The sequence below is a fragment of the Salvelinus namaycush genome, chromosome 15, assembly GCF_016432855.1.
Source record: "Salvelinus namaycush isolate Seneca chromosome 15, SaNama_1.0, whole genome shotgun sequence".
In the NCBI taxonomy this organism is placed as follows: domain Eukaryota; kingdom Metazoa; phylum Chordata; class Actinopteri; order Salmoniformes; family Salmonidae; genus Salvelinus; species Salvelinus namaycush.
This window is the reverse complement of record NC_052321.1, coordinates 15235548-15258201: the sequence shown is the minus strand read 5'-3', so window position 1 is coordinate 15258201 and position 22654 is coordinate 15235548. Positions and strand designations below refer to the sequence as shown.

The 22654-nt window shown below is 43.2% G+C and overlaps 2 protein-coding genes across 2 annotated transcripts in view; both read left to right on the top strand.

The window, feature by feature from the left end:
- LOC120059786 (protein GREB1-like) overlaps positions 1-6519 on the top strand; it is a 39774-nt gene extending 33255 nt beyond the window's left edge. Inside the window, exons 25-32 of the mRNA XM_039008835.1 lie at positions 3189-3350; positions 3847-4051; positions 4238-4400; positions 4528-4770; positions 4994-5129; positions 5376-5570; positions 5781-5919; positions 6004-6519. Coding sequence (XP_038864763.1) covers positions 3189-3350; positions 3847-4051; positions 4238-4400; positions 4528-4770; positions 4994-5129; positions 5376-5570; positions 5781-5919; positions 6004-6167 — 1407 coding nt within the window. The 3' untranslated portion in view covers positions 6168-6519. The remainder of the gene's footprint in view (positions 1-3188; positions 3351-3846; positions 4052-4237; positions 4401-4527; positions 4771-4993; positions 5130-5375; positions 5571-5780; positions 5920-6003) is intronic.
- A 10175-nt stretch (positions 6520-16694) lies between these two features.
- Positions 16695-22654, top strand: part of LOC120060219 (phosphatidate phosphatase LPIN1-like) — a 47752-nt gene continuing 41792 nt past the window's right edge. The window contains exon 1 of the mRNA XM_039009370.1: positions 16695-16859. The gene's annotated coding sequence lies outside the window, so the exon portion shown is untranslated. The remainder of the gene's footprint in view (positions 16860-22654) is intronic.

Genomic DNA, 22654 nt, shown 5'->3' with positions numbered 1-22654 from the left:
CACACACACACACAGTCTCAAACACACACACACAGTTTCAAACACACACACACAGTCTCAAACACACACATGGTCTCAAACACACACACACACACACGGCCACAAACACACACATGGTCTCAAACACACACACACACACAGTCTCAAACACACACACACTGTTTATTATCAGCTGTACTAATCAGTGCTTAGTTGGTCTTTAATATGTTGTTATGTTGTATCTCTCTGGGACATCTATATCTGTAGATACATGATCATGTATTCTATATCTGTAGATACATGATCATGTATTCTATATCTGTAGATACATGATCATGTATTATAAATATATTATTATTTATAAATATAAACATACAGTGCTTTCCAAAGTATTCAGACCCCTTGACTTTTTCCACATTTTGTCAATTGATTTTTTTTTTTATCAAATATTTCCACATTTCAACAAAATTGATGCAATCTACAAGCAATACCCCATAATGACAAGGCAAAAACAGGTGTAGATATTTTTGCAAATGTATTACAATTTAAAAACAAACATACCTTATTTACATAAGTATTCAGATTCTTTGCTATAAGACTCTAAATTGAGCTCAGGTGCATCCTGTTTCCATTGATCATCCTTGAGATGTTTCTGTTTTTAATTTTTTACACATTTGCAAAATGTCTAAACCTGTTTTTGCCTTGTCATTATGGGGTATTGTGTGTAGATTGATGAGGGAAACACTTTTTTTTACATCAATTTTAGAATAAGGCTGTAATGTAAGAAAATGTGGGAAAAGTCAATACATTCTGAATAGATTCTGAATGCATTGTAGATGTGTAGATGTATATCTATTCTATATATTATATATGTGTAGATGTATGATAATGTATTCTATATGTGCATACAGTTGAAGTTGGAGGTTTACATACACTTAGGTTGGAGTCATTAAAACTTGTTTTTCAACCACTCCACACATTTCTTGTTAACAAACTATAGTTTTGGCAAGTTGATTAGGACATCTACTTTGTGCATGACACAAGTAATTTTTCCAACAATTGTTTATAGACATATTATTTGACGTATAATTCACTGTATCACAATTCCAGTGGGTCAGAAGTTTACATACACTAAGTTGACTGTGCCTTAAATGATGATAGGCTATCAAAAGCTTCTAAAGCCATGACATCATTTTCTGGAATTTTCCAAGCTGTTTTGAGTCAATTGGAGGTGTACCTGGGGATGTATTTCAAGGCCTACCTTCAAAGAAATCAGCCAAGAATTTGTAGACCTCCACAAGTCTGGTTCATCCTTGGGAGCAATTTCCAAATGCCTGAAGGTACCACATTCATCTGTACAAACAATAGTACGCAAGTATAAACACCATGGGACTACGCAGCCGTCATACCGCTCAGGAAGGAGACGCGTTCTGTCTCCTAGAGATGAACGTACTTTGGTGCGAAAGTGCAAATCAATCCCAGAACAATAGCAAAGCACCTTGTGAAGATGCTGGAGGAAACAGGTACAAAAGTATCTATATCCACAGTAAAACGAGTCCTATATCGACATAACCTGAAAGGCCACTCAGCAAGGAAGAAGCCACTGCTCCAAAACCACCATAAAAAAAGTCAGACTACAGTTTGCAACTGCACATGGGGACAAAGATCGTACTTTTTGGAGAAATGTCCTCTGGTCTGATGAAACAGCTTGGTCGCAAATGTGTCTTCCAAATGGACAATGACCCAAAACATACCTCCAAAGTTGTGGCAAAATGGCTTAAGGACAACAAAGTCAAGGTAACGCCCTGACCTCAATCCCATAGAAAATTTGTGGGCAGAACTGAAAAAGCGTGTGCAAGCAAGGAGGCCTACAAACCTGACTCAGTTACACCAGCTCTGTCAGGGGGAATGGGCCAAAATTCACCCAACTTATTGTGGGAAGCATTTGACCCAAATTAAACAATTTAAAGGCAATGCTACCAAATACTATTTGAGTGTATGTAAACTTCTGACCCACTGGGAATGTGATGAAATAAATAAAAGCTGAAATAAATCATTCTCTCTACTATTATTCTGACATTTCACATTCTTAAAATAAAGTGGTGAGCCTAACTGACCTAAGACATGGAATTTTTACTAGGACTAAATGTCAGGAATTGTGAAAAACTGAGTTTAAATGTATTTGGCTAAGGTGTATGTAAACTTCCGACTTCAACTGTATGTATGATAATGTATTCTATATCTGTATTTTATATGTGTAGATGTAGGAAATCTGTATTATATATGTTTATTCTATATGTGTAGATGTATGATAGCTTATTCTGTATGTGTGGATGTATGATAATATATTATATATGTGCATATGTATAATAATGTATTCTATATGTGTAGATGTATGATAATGTATTCTATATGTGTACATGTACAATCATGAATTTATATGTGTAGATGTATGATCATGTATGCTACATGTGTAGATGTAAGGTAATATATTCTCTATGTGTAGATGTATAATAATGTATTCTATATGTGTAAGGACAGACGCTTGGAGAAGAGAAGCAAGTACAGGGAGTGAACATTTAATTAAGAAACGTATGTATGATAATGTATTCTATATGTGTAGATGTATAATAATGTATTCTCCATGTGTATATGTATGATAATGTATTCTATATGTGTAGATGTATGATAATGTATTCTATATGTGTACATGTTCAATCATGAATTTACATGTGTAGATGTATGATCATGTATTCTATATGTGTAGATGCATGATAATGTATTATATTTGTGTATTGTATATGTGTAGATGTATAATAATGTATTCTATATGGGTAGATGTATAATAATGTATTATATATGTGTAGATGCATAATAATGTATTCTATATGTGTAGATGTATAATAATGTATTCTATATGTGTAGATGCATAATAATGTATTCTATATGTGTAGATGCATAATAATGTATTCTATATGTGTAAATATATGATAATGTATTTTATTTGTGTAGATGTATGATAATGTATTCTATATGTGTAAATGTACAATCATGAATTTATATGTGTAGATGCATGATCATGTATTCTATATGTGTATATGTATGATAATGTGTTATATATGTTTATTCTACATGTGTAGATGTATAATGATGTTTTATTTGTGTAGATGTATGATAATGTATTTTCTTTGTGTATTGTATATGTGTAGATGTATGAGTCGACCCTGCATGCCTTCACCTTCTCCCACCTGCTGCTGGGGGAGGAGATCCAGCTCTACTTCATCATCCCCAAGTCTAAACAACACCACTTCAGCTTCAGCCAACCAGGAGGCCAACTAGAGAGCATGAGACTGCCCCTCGCCTCCGATTGGGTAATCTAACTAAGCCCCTTACCCTTAATACTAACCGTAATACCCATTCTCTACCCTTCTTCCTGAGGTGTGCACTCATTCACTCCCCTTTATGGATGTGAAATAAATGGATTGGTTTAAGAAATAGGGTGCTAACTCATTACAGCAATCCAGTGCCTTTAAATCTGCTAGGGGGATTGAGCAGGTACACATGTCAAGGAGAAGAGTAGAGAATCGAACCATAGCAGTACACTACTAACCCCTTCCTCAAACCCACAATCAGTGAAGTGAGGATGCACTGCATAATCTCACCACCAGGGAGCTCCCAAGAGCCTATTTTTCCTCTCCTACTCTTTATTCATTTCTTTATTTCTTTCTTTCTTTCCTATAATACTTCCACATCTGAAACCTCCACTAACATATACAGTCAACATAATACATAGTATAGAAACCCTGAGAAGATCAAATCTTTGCGGAACCCACTTAAACGTGTATATGTTTCTCGTTCCCCTATCAGAACCCAGACTGTATCAAGAGTCCCATCTTCACCCCAACAACAGGTCGTCATGAGCATGGCCTTTTCAACCTGTACCACGCCATGGATGGGGCGGCCCACCTCCACATCCTGGTCATCAAGGAGTATGAGATGGCTGTCTATAAGAAGTACTGGCCCAACCACATTATGCTGGTGCTGCCCACCATCTTCAATGGAGCCGGGCTCGGTACGCTATAACCACCTCCAGCTCCACTCTCTTTCTCAATAACTCACTCATTCTCTCACTCTCTCTCTCACTCCCTCTCCCTTCATCTATCTCTCACCCTCTCCCCCCACACAAACAAACAAACTAACATACATTATGAGATACAGAGACAATGTCTCCCTCTCTGACCCCTGTCCCCTCCCCCAGGTGCGGCCCACTTCCTGATCAAGGAGCTGTCCTACAACAACCTGGAGCTGGAACGCAGCCGCAGGGTGGAGGGAGGAGGGCCGCCAGCCGACGTCTGGCCCTTCATCATCCTCTCTGACGACTCCTGCGTCATGTGGAACGCTGTGGACCTGGACTCACACAGGTATACAGTCACACTCACACACACACACACATACACACGACAAGGAATGATTCTCAGCTACACACACAACAACACAATTCGTTGTTGTCCTTGCTAAGCTCTGTAATCCTCTCTTTCTCTCTTCCAGTACCTCAGGCCCTGTAGAGAGGAGTGTGTCTCTGAAACAGGTGCTGCAGCACATGGAGGCGTGTCCTGACCTCACACAGTTTGGCCTCTGTGGGATCAGGAAGTGGAGCAGTCACTCCCCAGGTCAGGGTCAGGGGTCAGGGGGAGGAGCTTGTCACAGAGAGCCTTTCTCCAGAGGACACCTCCACGACTTCCTGCTTCTAAACGTGGACCTGACCCAGGGCATCCAGTTCAACCAGAACAGGTGAGACAGTAGAATAGAATTGAATAATATGCTAGAATAGTCCTGTACAACCAGTCATTTCACCAAGTCATTTGTTTTGGAAGAAGAGTGTGGTGGCAGGTTGACATGGTTTCTATGTGAACCATCCCTCACTCTTTCTCTCTGACTCTTCTCTTTCCCTTCACTCTTCTTCTCCCTCTCTCCTCTCTTCCTCTCTTCCCCCTCTCCTCCTCTTCCTCCTCAGGTTTACGTGTGATGATGTGGACTTCACCCTGCGAGTCCACAGTGCTGGTCTGCTCATCTGTCGTTTCAACAACTTCAGTGTGATGAAGAAACAGATCTCTATTGGAGGATACCACACCTTCATCATCAAGAACAAGGTACAGTCTTACACACACACACACACACACACACACACACACACACACACACACACACACACACACACACACACACACACACACACACACAACCACACACACACACTCACAACATCTTTTTCAAATCAAATGTGGTGTTCCGCAGGGATCGATTCATATCCCTCTGTAATGTGATGTCTCAGTTGTAATGTTGTTGTAACGTTCATGCTAGGACCATTGTAATGTTGATATAATGTGTGGTTTCAGATGACTGACGTCCCCACCTCGGTCCAGCCGTCTCAGTATATCTGTGCCCCGGACAGCAAGCATCCATTCCTGGCCACGCCTGCACAGCTACTGCTGGAGAAATACCTGCAACACTCTAGCCTGTTCCCCCTTAGCACATGCAACTACACACACCCCATACTGTCTGTAGACTGCTACCTCAACCTGGGGCCGGAGGTACACACACACACACACACACACACACACACACACACACACACACACACACACACACACACACACACACACACACACACACACACACACACAAATACATATGTGATTGTTTTGATGTCAGATCAGTCATTGGGGCATCTCTCTTTCCCTCCATTTCTCCTTCCTTCCCTCTATCCTTTCCTCCCCCCCTCTCTCTCTCTCTCTCTCCAGGTGACGGTGTGTTTTGTGAGTTCCAGACCTCGCTCCATCAACATCTGTACTACAGGGCTGCTGTTCAGCGGCCTGCTGCTCTGCTTCTGGGATTCCTTCGTCACGCCAGGATTCCTAAAGAACTTTCACTTCCTCAAAGGTAAACGTACACAGACCCATGCAGGCAGACTACACACAGAGAAGTCATCACTTCTTCAACGGTATTCTCTGTTCCCTCCTACAGGGGCGGTTCTGTGTGTGATATGTGCTGACCGTAGCTCTCTGAGACAGACAGTGGTGAGGCTGGAGCTCGAGGACGAGTGGAGGTTCCGGCTGAGTGACGAGTTCCAGACAGCCAACGCTAAAGAGGACCGGCCCCTCTTCTTCCTCACAGGGAAACATATATGAACCCCCCTACTCCTAAACCCATGAATCTCAACCCGTACCCCTCATCTTGAACCCTGCTGTAGGTTCAAAACAGAAAGCCAAAAACTGTCTGTACTCTTCTGGTGGATCAAGCCAATAACCCATGCAGAGAGTAGCTGCTAGTGAATATAGCTATGAGTCTGCGACTGGTATGGCTCTGTTTACTGTAGCATTGCTGTGGTATTTACTACAATACTACAATACTCCAATCAGCCCTCCACCTCTCTGTTGTGATTTGTTACACGTCATCATTCCACAGTGCATGCCACCATTCTTATTGTAGTTAATGAGGTATCGTTTTTTTAAAGATATTTTTTGTGATATACAATGATTAAATATTTTGCATATATTTTGACAGTTTTGTGTCATGTAAAAAGTACTTATCTATGTAAAATAAGATGTTCTCTGTAGTGATTTCACACCAGTGTTCTTTAAGAGGTGTTACGTGAGGACTCTTATGTGTATGTGGCTCTCATTTCTGACGCTCCGTGTTTGTGGTCTCTTGATTATCAATATGTTGAGAAACTTGAATTGATGTTGTCATGTTCTATAGACACAATGGCCTGTGTACTGTATGTTTTACAATGTATAAATGTATATATTCTGAAAACAGTCTCAATCTATTTTACAGTAACTGCTGTTGGTTATGTTGTACATCCGTCCAGGTTGGTGCTCTTCTGAATTATGTTTTTTACCATCAGGTCCTAGAGAGCCACTCGGAGTGCAGGCTTTCATTCCAGCCCAGCACTAACACACCTGTTTCAAATAATCAACTAAATACAGGCTGTAGTCTGGACCAGGAATAGTTGATGCAGGGCTGGAACAAAAGCCTATGCACCCATTTTCTGTCCAGGTGCTGGAGTCATAAAACCCTGCTCTAAACATTGACTCACTGCACTTCACACATCTCTCACTGCAACTCTCGTTTCCCACCACTAGGGGGTGGTGTCTCCCTCTTTATTCCCCCCCTTCGTATTCTTTTTGCGACACAAAGGAGACTCGACACTATCTGTGGCCAGCAGAGGGCAGCACACACTAGACATTTAAACTGACAGTCAATGGAAGCTATTGCCACTGGGCTCAAGTTGAGGACAGATGAGAACAATAAATCAAGTCCAATTGAAATGTGCCTTACTGACACCTAACAGTGTTACCTTACACCTAAGTTTTCCTCTTAGCGAATCACTAAGAGAACCTGTCATTATGTAAGAGTCTTGTGGCCTACTGTAGTTATACAGTATTATACAACGGGTGGGGTCAAATCCTGAATGCTGATAGGTTAAAACCGCATTCCAGCCGGTGTCTATTCCACAAATTGCCACTGGCTACATCTATGACTTTAAAATGGCTTTTTACTCTGTTCCATCTGACTGCGCAATCCATTGTCTCATCAACCCAGCCAAGCAAATTATGAACTTTATTTTCAGTACAAAAATCATATAGACATTATCTTACATTTCTTTTAGACTAACATTTAGTTTTCAACACCAGAGATTTGTATAAACCTTGCTGTCTGTCTCTCCGACATTTGCAACATTGTTTCAATATTCAAATTCGATCTCCTGCTGTCCCATAGCGAAGAACGTGTTGGGAGTCAGGACGAGACAGACAGGCAGGCAGAGTTTCTCAGCACGTCAAAATCATGAATCAGTTGGCATCATTTTTATGAATATATATATATATATGTACAAAAATATATAAATTGAAAAAAGGTCAAACGAAACACAGCTAATTTCCAGTCTTTCCAACTTCAGTTTGAAGAGATTGTGTTACTGTAGTTGTCTTGTTGGCTAGCTCCTATGAGCAACAGTGTCCACACCTGAGTTAAGTTTTTCCTCTTAGCGAATCACTAAGAGAATCTGTCATTATGTAAGAGTCTTGTGTCCTACTGTAGCTATACAGTAGTGTACCCCTGCAGTAGATAGTGGTGAGACATGGTGCAGTTCTGTACTAGCTAGGGCGGGGGGGGGGCGGGGGGAGGGGGGGGGTTCCAAGGGGGCAGACAGGGACATCTATGGCCATTCAATTGAGCTGTGTATCCTGGGTTGGAGGGACATGTTGAGCTGACCTACCTGTCTAGCAGCCTTTGATCCAGAGGGTATAGAGCAGGCATTGAGCAGCCAGGTCACCTGTGATACAAGATCGTATTAGACGTCCATCCAAGCCAGAAGATGTTGGGAGATGACATGGAAACCGGCCAATAGTGGCAACAGTTATCGCTGTTACCTTTAAGTAGGTTTCAGATTTAAACATCTGCCTCTGGTGCAAAAAGTTGCATGTTCAAATCCAGCGATAGAAAGTAATTTTTTAGATTTTTATTGTAAGCCGATCCCAAACCTTAACCCTTACCTTAACCATTCTTAGTTTATGCCTAACCTTAGTATTACAGAGTTAATGCCTAAACTTAACCCTAACCGATTGGCATTTGAGAAACATGGATGAGCGTCTAATTGTGGCGTGAGACTGTGAGAGCTTGTAGAATATAGGAGGGGGTGTAGAGCAGAGGGCAGAACTTAGGGGACCGGGTCTCTCTCCCAAGTGGCTCTGATGATGTCACTGAGAGAGCTAAGAGTCAGGTAGCAAACCAGTTCCAGGAGTTACTGCCCCAATAGATGTCTCACTCATGACGGGCCTGTGTGTGTGTGTGTGTGTGTGTGTGTGTGTGTGTGTGTGTGTGTGTGTGTGTGTGTGTGTGTGTGTGTGTGTGTGTGTGTGTGTGTGTGTGTGTGTGTGTGTGTGTGTGTGTGTGTGTGTGTGTGCTTGTGTGTGTGTGTGCTGTCCTAGCCTTTTAAAGGAGCTGGGATAAGATCTGGTGGGTCCTCTAACGTTTAGCTTTGGAACGCGGTTCTCAGAACACGCTGGGTAAAATGAGTCCCACAACATCTCCAGAAACACTATATAGACAGTTTGACAAGTGAGAACGAACAGAGTATTACAGTCTTACACAGAATCGCTGGGATCACTACGTGCTTCAACTGTTTTTTATTTAACCTTTATTTAACTAACGTCTGAACACACTTGTCTGTCGGATCACCAAGTATCTAAAACACACTTCAGTCGGATCACCCGGTTTTTAACACAGAAACACACCTTTTGGATCGTATACCTGAGTGGGGATCAAGCCGTGTCATGGAATCATGACCCCAGAGGAACATCTGGAAAAATTCTGCAACAACGCCAGTCCCAACTGGTCCTGGGTACGGAGGCCTGTTTGTCTGTCCGCCTGCTTGTCTGTCTGTCTGTCCGTCTGTATCTGTCTGCCTGTCTGTGTATGTCTGCCTCTGTCTGTCTTCAGTCACTCACTCTCTCTCTGTTTTTCTCTCTCTCATCTCTCTCTATCATATCATGGACAGACAGACGGTCATATAATGACCTAATACAGTTCTTTACCAACCATACTCTCTCTGAGTATGTCACTATCTGAGAGACTACTACTATAACCTGAGTCTAGACAGTGTTCTGTTGCTGAATATCCGTCTGTAGACAGCCAGTGGCGGCAGTTGAGACTATGTGATTCTGAGAAAGCGAGGGAGAGGCAGAGAGAGAGGGAGAGAGTGGGATGAGGGAGGAGGGGGGTGGGCTGTTGGAACATTTCAAATTGCACTGTGCACTCAAAAGGCTTCCTTGGCCACATATGGGCGCCGATGACGTGGACGATGTCGATTAAGGCAGTACCCCCGCAGCTCTCTGTTTCAGAGGGCTGTGTTAAATGAGAAAGACACATTTCAGTTGAACGCATTCAGTTGTGCAACTGACTAGGTATCCCCTTTCCCTATACTGATGGTACTGAAAGTGTAACTCTGGGTATGAACCCAAGTCATCTGTGTGCCACAAGATTGTGGTAACCCGCTGTGCCAAAGTCTAGGCTTTAGCTGGGGGACCAAATGCCAGTCTGAGACCCGATTCATACAATTGGCCAACCTGACACGTACCATGCTGGCTCAGATATCTTCTTTCCAGAATGGTTCCAGCGACAATGGTGGATGCGTAACCAGGCCAGCCCAGTTCAGCTTGGTTCAGTTTGGCCCTATAGTATGAATCAGTCCTCAGGTTTCAGGCAAGGTGACTCATGCCCTATCCCATCTGGACAAAAGGAATACCTATGTAAGAATGCTGTTCATTGACTACGGCTCAGCATTCAACACCATAGTACCCTCCAAACTCATCATCAAGCTGGAGGCCCTGGGTCCCAACCCTGCCCTGTGCAATTGGGTCCTGGACTTTCTGATGGGCCGCCCCCAGGTGGTGAAGGTAGGAAACAACATCTTCACTTTGCTGACCCTCAACACTGGGGCCCCACAAGGGTGCGTGTTTAGCCCCATCCTGTACTCCCTGTTCACCCACGACTGTGTGGGCATGCACGCCTCCAACTCAATCATCAAGTTTGCAGACGGCACAACAGCCGTGGGCTTGATCACCAACAACGACTAGACAGCCTACAGGGAGGAGGTGAGGGCTCTCGGAGTGTGGTGTCAGGAAAACAACCTCTCACTCAACGTCATCAAAACAAAGGAGATGATCATGGACTTCGGGAAACAGCAGAGGGAGCACCCCCCTATCCACATCGACGGGACAGTAGTGGAGAAGGTGGAAAGTTTTAAGTTCCTCGGTGTACACATCACAGACAAAGTGAAATGTTCCACCCCCAAACAGTGTGGTGAAGAAGGCGCAACAGCGCCTCTTCAACCTCAGGAGGCTGAAGTAATTTGGCTTGTCACCAAAGACAATCACAAACTTTTATAGATGCACAATCGAGAGCTTCCTGTCGGGCTGTATCACCGCCTGGTATGGCAACTGCTCCACCCACAACCGTAAGGCTCTCCAGAGGGTAGTGAGGTCTGCACAACGCATCACCGGGGGAAAACTACCTGCCCTCCAGGACACCTGCACCACCCGATGTCACAGGAAGGCCATAAAGATCATCAAGGACAACAACCACCCGAGACACTGCCTGTTCACCCCGCTATCATCCAGAAGGCGAGGTCAGTACAGGTGCATCAAAGCTGGGACAGAGAGACTGAAAAACAGCTTCTATCTAAAGGCCATCAGACTGTTAAACAGCCATCACTAACATTGAGTGGCTGCTGCCAACATACTGACTTAATCTCTAGCCACTTTAATAATTAAAAATTGGATGTAATAAATGTATCACTAGTCACTTTAAACTATGCCACTTTAATGATGTTTACATAGCTTACATTACTCATCTCATATGTATATACTGTATTTTATACCATCTATTACATCTTGCCAATGCCGCTCGGCCATCGCTCATCTATATACTTACATGTACATATTCTCATCCACCCATTTAGATTTGTGTGTATAAGGTAGTTGTTGGGGAATTTTTTGATTACTTGTTAGATATTACTGCACTGTCGGAACTAGAAGCACAACAATTTCTCTACACTCGCATTAACATCTGCTAACCATGTGTATGTGACCAATAATCACTGAACATTCTAATAGTTCCTAGAAACACTGAACATTCTAATAGTTCCTAGAAACACTGAACAGTCTAATAGTTCCTAGAAACACTGAACATGAGTATTACTGTCTGTTCCAGGCCGTGTCCCATGGGCCGCTTATGTACCTAGGTGAATGAAATAACTGTTGTGAAATCAGGAGTCAAGAGGCTGGGTGTGTGTGTGTGTGTGTGTGTGTGTGTGTGTGTGTGTGTGTGTGTGTGTGTGTGTGTGTGTGTGTGTGTGTGTGTGTGTGTGTGTGTGTGTGTGTGTGTGTGTGTGTGTGTGTGCGTGTGTGCGTGCGTGTGTGCGTGTGTCTGTGTGTCTGTGTGTGTGTGCGCGTGTGTCTGTGTGCGTGTGTGCCCAGAACGTCTGTACAGACAGGGACGCATTTGGCAAGAGGGGCACACACACACAGCCCTCCTCTGAGCTATCTGTTTACATTGGGCCCCAATTCCTGGAGAAACAACATTCCTACAGTGGCCTCTGCTACTACTTCTGTAACAGTGGTCACATGCTGCAATAGATACTGTTCTCACTCTGCAGCTTTCTATTTTTCCCTCTGGCAGCCCAGCCCTCACGACGCCCAGGGTGACTCCAGGACGCAATGGGCGGAAAACGTTCTGTAATATCATAATGAGTGGAATTCTGGGGCTGTTCTTGGAATTCTTGAGCAATAACAAATAGCTTGCTGAATTTGGACAGGATGTGCAGAAATCAATCTGTGGTATGCCAAGAGAGAGAGAGAGAGAGAGAGTGTGTGTGTGTGTGTGTGTGTGTGTGTGTGTGTGTGTGTGTGTGTGTGTGTGTGTGTGTGTGTGTGTGTGTGTGTGTGTGTGTGTGTGTGTGTGTGTGTGTAATTTCACTGCTGAGTGGGGTAGAAGAAACATAGTAAATGTAAATCCGGGACACTTCATTTATTATCATATGTTGCGTTTCGTATGGTATCTATTAATTAGTGGTGGTCCATCATCCATTTCATATGATATGTTATGAATTACAATTTGTTGTTGTTAACGTCAGCTAGGTGGGTAGGTGGCTAACGCTAGCTAGGTGGATAACATTAGCTAGGTTAGGAGTTAGGTTAAAGGGATAGGAGTTATTAAGGTAAGGGGAAGGGTTAGCTAACATGCTAAGTAGTTGCAAAGTAGCTAATTAGTTAAAATGCTAAAGTTGTCCATGATGAGATTTGAACACACAACCTTTGGGTTGCTAGATGTTTGTGGCGTTATACATCTACCCATCCACCCTGACCAACCACCATACTTTTGTTTATGACTTAAAGGCCCCGCCAGGGAAAATCATGTTTTTCATCAAATTGGATGATATTTGGATGAAACCAGCTCATAGCAGGTTGACCCAAGTATGAGAAATGACTGTAGCTGGTAGATTGACGAAGTCGATCATAAAGTCACTGGTCCCCTCCTCCAGGCTTCTACATCTGCATTGCTTGCTGCTTGGGGTTTTAGGCTGGGTTTCTGAATAGCACTTTGTGACATCTGGGGATGTAAAAAGGGCTTTATAAATAAATTTGATTGATTGATGTCAACGGTAGAGTCTTATAGTCGTAACTACATTAAATATATAAAACCTTAAAAATGTCATCACTTGTGCACATCATAAGGCTTTTTTACAAACCGTAAGATAGCTCAAGCATAACGATACTGATAAATAACCCCTAATCATCTGTGTTGTGTCTTGTAGCTAGCAGACTACCTACCAGCATGCTATATAAATTACACTGTGTTGTGACTTGTAGCTAGCAGACTACCTACAAGTATGCCAGAAAAAGCCCACGGTGTTGTGACTTGTAGCTAGCAGACTACTTACCAGCATGCCAGAAAAAGCCCACTGTGTTGTGTCTTGTAGCTAGCAGACTACCTACCAGCATGCTATATAAATTACACTGTGTTGTGTCTTGTAGCTAGCAGACTACTTACCAGCATGCCAGAAAAATTCCACTGTGTTGTGTCTTGTATCTAGCAGACTACCTACCAGCATGCCATATAAAGCCCACTGTGTTGTAACTAGAAGCCATAGTGTTAATTTAATGTTACACTATTTTCCAAAGAACTAAGACATCTGACAAATTGTGGCTGTAATTGTGGCTGTAATTGTGGCTGTAACTGTGGCTGTAACTGTGGCTGTAATTGTGGCTGTAACTGTGGCTGTAACTGTGGCTGTAACTGTGGCTGCTTTGACTTAGGAACCACAGGAGGTTGGTGGCACCTTAATTGGGGAGGACAGGCTCGTGGTAATGACTGGAGCGGAATTATTGGAATGGTTTCAAATACATCAAACACATGGTTTCCATGTGTTTGATGCCATTCCATTTGCTCCGTTCCAGCGCATTATTATGAGCCATCCTCCCATCAGCAGCCTCCACTGTTGTGAAAGGTATCATTTCTGTAACACACCTGATAGTCACTATATGGTTTTTGTTCTTCCATCCCTAAGCCCCCAAAGTTGAGTCTAGGACCTGCCAGCACACAGCTGACACGAATGAATATTGTTCACAAAAGGAGTTGCGGTGTATATAGTACTTGTAATTTACCCCTAAAAAACATATTTTGCAATTCCATTGTGTGTGTTGTTGTCTTACAGTTGATGTAGCTTGTGTCATTTCCTAAAGCCTAAGTAATTCACTTTTACGTCATATGATATCACATTTTGTTACTTTGTTGTTGTTTTTTTCAAGCATTCGGACAGGAAGATGTGTTACAAATTGTAGAATCAATGGGGTCCTGCACACTGTAGGACGGATGGGTGCCTGCCTATATTAGGCTCATGGCTCTAATTATTTTTTTTATGTTAAATTATGTCTCGCCTTTATTTCTCATGGGTGTTCATTTTGATCAATATTTTGGCTATGCTGGCCTATTGTAAACAATCAAATAAATGTCTGACTAATACATACAATTCTGAACATTTTTGTCATGTATAATGCTAATGCAGAAGCACCAATACATTTTACACTTATTTTAATGTACATTCCCTTATGTCTAAGCTTCTAAGGTCAATCAGGCTTGACAAATTCTTGTGAATAACTGAATCAGTGAAGTGTGTTCTGTAATTAGTTACAAAACAATAGAAATACAGTTGTATTTACTATTTAGGCTCGGAATGACATGTGGCCCATTGTTTACCTGGTCATCAATGACATGTGGCCCATTGTTTACCTGGTCATCAATGACATGTGGCCCATTGTTTACCTGGTCATCAATGACATGTGGCCCATTGTTTACCTGGTCATCAATGACATGTGGCCCATTGTTTACCTTATTACCTGGGAAAGACCACAAGGGTGTTTTAAAAGAGCTGTCAGTCAAGGTGAACTCATGGATATAAGCTCCCTGTCCCACTGGTCTGTTCTTTCAGGATTTCTGATAGTTAGAGATGAGAGAAGGTACAATTTCTTCAATTCTGAGCATTTTAATAGAGTAAAAATGTTATGGATGATGTTTTGGTCATTCAAAGGCTATTTTCACATGGGAAAAGGGATGACTGTGCAAGACCTTTAAGTAACCTGTCTTATGTAACCATATCAAATGTAACATACTGTATCATACTAATTTGAACGTCTTGGATTTGCATGTATGTTATTTCTAGTCTATGAGACTCCCCATCACCACATCTCTACCATTCTGAAAATATGTGAATATGTGAAATGTTTTGAGCTTTAAAGGTGCACTATGGAGAAATCGGTCTGGCATTTCCTGGTTGCTAAAATTCTAATAGTTTGCCTAATTTCAGTTTATGTGACAAAACAAGCAATGAAGATCATTGTACCATCTAAACCGCTGTGAAATGTATTTGCAATACCAAAAATATTGTATTTTCAGCTGTTTGAAGCTGGTGTACAAAACTGAAAGTAAAAGATACAAAAACAAAACTTAAGAACGGAAAGCATAGAAATAGTGCACATAGAACAGATATTTTCGCTTCTTGGACTTGCTTTCAATGAGTGACAGATCCATAACTCATATTTCGATGTGAATTTGGTTGGGTGGGTCTTCCAAAAATGTACATATTGCAGCTTTAAAAGCCACACTGGTCAGTAAATGTTTTACTTTGTAACCAGCGGGTGGGCTGCTACTGCTATTGATAGTGTGCAACTGCAGTCCGCCAGTCGGGGCATTCCTGCATAAAGTATTATCTGAGTTTTATCGACACCGCCTACTATAGGCTGTAGCAAAAGCTAGCCAAATAACCATTTTACTGGTTGAAGTTGAAGTGTTTTTTTTTTTATGTATAATGCAGTTGATTTGCGATGATGACACAAACATTAAGCAGGACATTCATACGAGCCTTAACATCTAATTATAATACAAAAGTAGTGTGAAATGCGTTCAAAAGCAGCAGGCTTTTTCTACAACAACTCCTTGTTCTGTCACCAATTTGCGCGCATCGCCCTCGTGCGGCAATGTTTGCAAACACGGCTGGGGCCTATAGTCCTCTAAACTAGCTCGTGAGATTGACACCGGTGTGCTTCGCCCCCGCCTGCCGAACACCTGCCCCCACTATCGTTAACAGAACTGCGGGAAAACAATGCCCGTCAGGCGGGGGCGATGGACAGTCTACCGGTCGCCCCCCGCTAGTACAGCGGACCGTAGTTAGCTAACACACGGTGTCGCTCCCGCCTGCGGGAATAAACTGCCAGACAGGCGGGGGATGAAAGACACGCTGTCTACTTGTCCTCCCCGCCACTCGTTGCTAACTAGCTAACTTGCTATGTTTTTATGTAGGGTTTATCTGCAGTTATGATGCATTACCGCCATCCACTGTAGTGGAGCGCCCCTGCCTTCCGCCTATGTACTGGAGTCATAGTTTAAAGATTGACAATAGAAATATAAAGACGGGTTCCTGCAGATGCAGGAAAGCCCACATGCAGGGACACCCCGAATTGCGTGCTGCAGTTGTACTCTTCTCACTGTTATGGGTGGTCTGGTCTCTCATTGGTCCTGGTGAGGGTGTATAACGTGATATGTCACCAGCGGAGTGAGTGTAGGGTGTTTTTTCTCTCTTCAGTGACAGGATTATCATCTCAGCGCTTTAACATACCGCCAAACCGCAGATCAAATGTCGGGAAAGGTTCTGTTCGCTATTACAATGTAATAGTGAATAGGAATAAGAAAAACAGCTTTACCTATACAACCGAAGGTATTTGTATGACGACAAGACCCTGAAGTGACAATTCATCGTCAATAATGTATGTATGAATATGTTTGTGAATTTTAGGCTATCTATCAATATGATATTCTTAATATTTCTGTGGTCTATAATTTCTTATCAACAGATAGCAGCACTCAGATCATCTCTGCCTGGATTGTGATTAGCCTAGTTTGTTTTTGTCAAGCAATTGTCAGGCATTATGCTAAGGAATGCATGTTGAGATTACAGTTATATTCATATGATACAATGGAGACTGAAATAGGCTATGGACATAAACACAACAATAGCTCGTTTTCACAAAGTCGTTATTTAGGCGTTGTGAACTGGTCAGAATGTGGAAGATTCATGTTTGAACAGCAGTTTATGTCAGGTCGTCCTGGTCTGCTGCTGCAGAACAGTGGGTGTGTTATGCATCAGCATAGCTAACAGTTATTCCAGTTGCATATATTGAAAATATATCTGAAACATATTTGGAATACATGCCGTTGATGAGGACCCGTGTTGGACAAATGTGGCCACCTGAATGTGTTCTCACTGCCCATTCATTTGGCAGCCTTGACTGTCAGTCAGATAGCTTTGTGTGGGATCGCTATGTCATAACCCACTGGGCAGTCATCAATTCAACATCTATTCCAAGTTGGTTCTACATCATTTCATTTAAATGACGTGGAAACAATGTTGATTCAACCGGTGTGTGTCTACTTCTAGTATATGAATAAGATCCTCAGCCAATGGGAATGTTGGTGTGTGTGTGCATGTGTGTGTATGTCTATGTGTGTGTGCATGTGTTTGTATGTTTATGTGTGTGTGCATGTGTGTGTATGTTGATGTGTGTGTGTGCATGTGTGTGTATGTTTATGTGTGTGTGTGCATGTGTGTGTATGTTTATGTGTGTGTGTATGTTGATGTGTGTGTGCATGTGTGTGTATGTTGATGTGTGTGTGCATGTGTGTGTATGTCTATGTGTGTGTGCATGTGTTTGTATGTTTATGTGTGTGTGCATGTGTGTGTATGTTGATGTGTGTGTGTGCATGTGTGTGTATGTTTATGTGTGTGTGTATGTTGATGTGTGTGTGCATGTGTGTGTATGTTGATGTGTGTGTGTGTATGTTGATGTGTGTGTGCATGCTCCCGTGTGTGTGTGTGTGTGTGTGTGTGTGTGTGTATGTTGATGTGTGTGTGCAAGCTCCCGTGTGTGTGTATGTTGATGTGTGTGTGTGTATGTTGATGTGTGTGTGCATGCTCCCGTGTGTGTGTGTGTGTGTATGTTGATGTGTGTGTGCATGCTCCCGTGTGTGTGTATGTTTATGTGTGTGTGTGCATGCTCCAGTGCGTGTGTGTGGTGTCTGTTAGGTGAGAATAGACTATCAACTAGGTACAGTTAACGCAGTTACTGACTAATCCTATGAAAGGAGTGACTGTATTAAAGGTTGCCTTTCTCCCCGACCTGGCTGTCAGTGAATGGACACCTCACCTCTAATCTGAGTGTCCCTAGGATGTAATGGTACTACTGTGACACGTGTCTTACATTGTGGAGTAGGATTAAGTTACGCCTGATCTAGGGTTTGTGTAGTTTTCTTTTATTAACCCTAACCATGGGCCTATATTGTGAGTATCTTGTGATTGGTTGTAAACCAGGAAGCAGGTTTATGTCCTTGAGGGGGGAGTGGAGGAAACTTTTCATCTGAATGAGTTCCTTTAACACGTGGCCTTGTGTTTGTATTAGTGGGGATGGCAGAATGTGTCGGGAGTGCGGCAGTGGGGGGCGGGGTAATTATGTAATTGTTCTGAAATGCCACGGCTCTGTAGTGTTGTCACATTGAGGGAGAGAGAGGTGGGGCATGAGGAAAGAGAGGTGGGGCATGAGAAGAGAGAGGTGGGTATGAGGAGAGAGAGGTGGGGCATGAGGAGAGAGAGGTGGGGCATGACGAGAGAGAACGAGAGAGAGGTGGGGCATGACAAGAGAGAACGAGAAAAGGTGGGGCATGAGAAGAGAGAGGTGGGGCATGAGGAGAGAGAGGTGGGGCATGAGAAGAGAGAGTTGGGGCATGAGGAGAGAGAGGTGGGGCATGAGAAGAGAGAGGTGGGGCATGAGGAGAGAGAGGTGGGGCATGACAAGAGAGAACGAGAGAGAGGTGGGGCATGAGGAGAGAGAACGAGAGAGAGGTGGGGCATGAGGAGAGAGAACGAGAGAGAGGTGGGGCATGACAAGAGAGAACGAGAGAGAGAGGTGGGGCATGACAAGAGATAACGAGAGAGAGGTGGGGCATGACGAGAGAGAACGAGAGAGAGGTGGGGCATGACGAGAGAGAACGCGAGAGAGGTGGGGCATGACGAGAGAGAACGAGAGAGAGGTGGGGCATTAGGAGAGAGAACGAGAGAGAGGTGGGGCATGACAAGAGAGAACGAGAGAGAGGTGGGGCATGACAAGAGAGAACGAGAGAGAGGTGGGGCATGACGAGAGAGAACGAGAGAGAGGTGGGGCATGACGAGAGAGAACGAGAGAGAGGTGGGGCATTAGGAGAGAGAACGAGAGAGAGGTGGGGCATGACGAGAGAGAGAGGTGGGGCATGAGGAGAGAGAACGAGAGAGAGGTGGGGCATGAGGAGAGAGAACGAGAGAGAGGTGGGGCATGACAAGAGAGAACGAGACAGGTGGGGCATGACAAGAGAGAGAGGTGGGGCATGAGGAGAGAGAACGAGAGAGAGGTGGGGCATTAGGAGAGAGAACGAGAGAGAGGTGGGGCATTAGGAGAGAGAACGAGAGAGAGGTGGGGCATTAGGAGAGAGAACGAGAGAGAGGTGGGGCATGACAAGAGAGAACGAGAGAGGTGGGGCATGACAAAAGAGAATGAGAGAGGTGTGGTATGACGAGAGAGAAGGAGAGAGAGGTGGGGCATGACGAGAGAGACGGAGAGAGAGGTGGGGCATGAGGAGAGAGAACGAGAGAGAGAGGTGGGGCATGACGAGAGAGAGGTGGGGCATGAGGAGAGAGAGAGGTGGGGCATGAGGAGAGAGAACGAGAGAGAGCGGTGGGGCATGAGGAGAGAGACGGAGAGAGAGGTGGAGCATGAGGAGAGAGAGGTGGAGCATGAGGAGAGAGAGGTGGAGCATGAGGAGAGAGAGGTGGGGCATGAGGAGAGAGAGGGAGAGAGAGAGGGAGCATGAGGAGAGAAAGGTGGGGCATGAGGAGAGAGAGGGAGACAGGGGTGGGGCATGAGGAGAGAGGTAGGGCTAGATGAGAGAGAGGGCAAGAAAGAGAGAGAGAGAGAGACTTTATGCTTCCATTGTTTGCATACTGTTTAAGTATGTTAGTCAGGTATGTACTGTGTAATCAAGTGCAAAGATTAAACTGGTTATTATCAGAAGGGAATACAATATGAGAAAATACATCTGAAAATGACAACAACATGAAAAACAGGATTCATAGATTCAAACATCCATACTTTACCTCAATATTTTCTATGTTCTGTTCCTCCTTGAACATATACAGTAGGGCTGGGAGATATGGCCATATCTCGATATAGGTCATTTCATATCCTGATAACGATACATATCACGATATAGCACATTTTCTGTAAATTCAATGAATAAATAGTTTTTATGTAATGACCACATGTAAAGGTCTATTTCTTATTACATGTTGAATTATACTCAACAAATAAAAGGTACTTACACATATTTGATTATTTATTTGATTTAGAATCTGTGCAAATTTTCAATTAAGCATGTAACAAAATATAAAATATGAATGTATAAAATTTAAAAAGGTAAATAGAAAACACTTCAACTATAGTTGCAAACAAAATAAATATAGGTCTAAATATATATATTTGGGGGCTTGCCTGTTTTGCATGTTATTTTGGAATTAATACGTGTCACATATCAATTTGCATTTGGTACTGTAACGGCTGTCGTCTTCCTCCTCGTCTGAGGAGGAGAAGTTTGAAGGATCGGAGGACCAATGCGCAGCGTGGTAATTGTTCATCTTATTTAATGAAAGCGAATAACTCAAAATACAAAAACAACAAAGTGAAAACCGAAACAGTTCTACCCACAAAACCCAACAGAAAACAGGCTACCTAAATATGGTTCCCAATCAGGGACAACGATTGACAGCTGCCTCTGATTGAGAACCATATCAGGCCAAACACAGAAAACCAACACAGAAATAGAAAACATAGATTACCCCCCCAACTCACGCCCTGACCACACTAAAACAAAGAAAATACAAAAGAACTATGGTCAGAACGTGACAGGTACCTTGGCTCGAGTGTTAGCACCAACTCACGAACCCCCCGTTTCTCCACCGTGTAAATTGGGGCCATGTCTTTGCAGATGTAAGTTGTAACGGTAGCTGTTATCTCCTTCCATCTTCGGGATTCTTTGCCATATGGTGTGCCGCGGGCAAAAGCCTCTTGCAACGTCTGAGTCGGGGGTTTGTTTTGAGCACCCAACTGTACTTTTTTGGGTCTCATCCGTAGACCCTCTCCGTACGGTTTCACGTGATTCTTGTGTAGGTGGTAAAAGAGGTTAGTGGTGTTTGAGCCTGTTGTTGGGACCGGCCTGCGGCATATTTTGCAGTGGACGGTTTTCTGGTCCGTGTCTGACTTTTCATACCCAAACCAAGTCCATGCGACCGAAGTTGCCCCTCTTTTAGGTACGAGCTCCGTGTCTCCGTGCTCTGTATCACGTTCACTCTCTTCCATGTTTGTTTGTGTTGCAAATTTCCTTCCACACGGCACATGTGCAAGAACGCAAAGCGTCGTTCAAATGAAAGAGTACGATTTGCTGCCCAACGAAATAAACGATAAGCATAATATGAAACGATAGACGTTTCTCTATCGTCACACGATATATATCGTCATATCGCCCAGCCCTAATATACAGTAGTATCAGGTATCCAGGCATGGAGAAGACGATCAGTAGGTCTGTCTCTCAGTGGGTGAATATGTCAGTACATTCCAGTAGATAGCCCTCTCTGAACCTGGTAACTGATGGGTGAATATGTCAGTACATTCCAGTAGATAGTCCTCTCTGAACCTGGTAACTGATGGGTGAATATGTCAGTACATTCCAGTAGATAGTCCTCTCTGAACCTGGTAACTGATGGGTGAATATGTCAGTACATTCCAGTAGATAGTCTTCTCTGAACCTGGTAACTGATGGGTGAATATGTCAGTACATTCCAGTAGATAGTCTTCTCTGAACCTGGTAACTGATGGGTGAATATGTCAGTACATTCCAGTAGATAGTCCTCTCTGAACCTGCTAACTGATGGGTGAATATGTCAGTACATTCCAGTAGATAGTCCTCTCTGAACCTGGTAACTGATGGGTGAATATGTCAGTACATTCCAGTAGATAGCCCTCTCTGAACCTAGTAACTGATGGGTGAATATGTCAGTACATTCCAGTAGATATCCTCTCTGAACCTGGTAACTGATGGGTGAATATGTCAGTACATTCCAGTAGATAGTCCTCTCTGAACCTGGTAACTGATGGGTGAATATGTCAGTACATTCCAGTAGATAGTCCTCTCTGAACCTGGTAACTGATGGGTGAATATGTCAGTACATTCCAGTAGATAGTCCTCTCTGAACCTGGTAACTGATGGGTGAATATGTCCGTACATTCCAGTAGATAGTCCTCTCTGAACCTGGTAACTGATGGGTGAATATGTCAGTACATTCCAGTAGATAGTCCTCTCTGAACCTGGTAACTGATGGGTGAATATGTCAGTACATTCCAGTAGATAGTCTTCTCTGAACCTGGTAACTGATGGGTGAATATGTCAGTACATTCCAGTAGATAGTCCTCTCTGAACCTGGTAA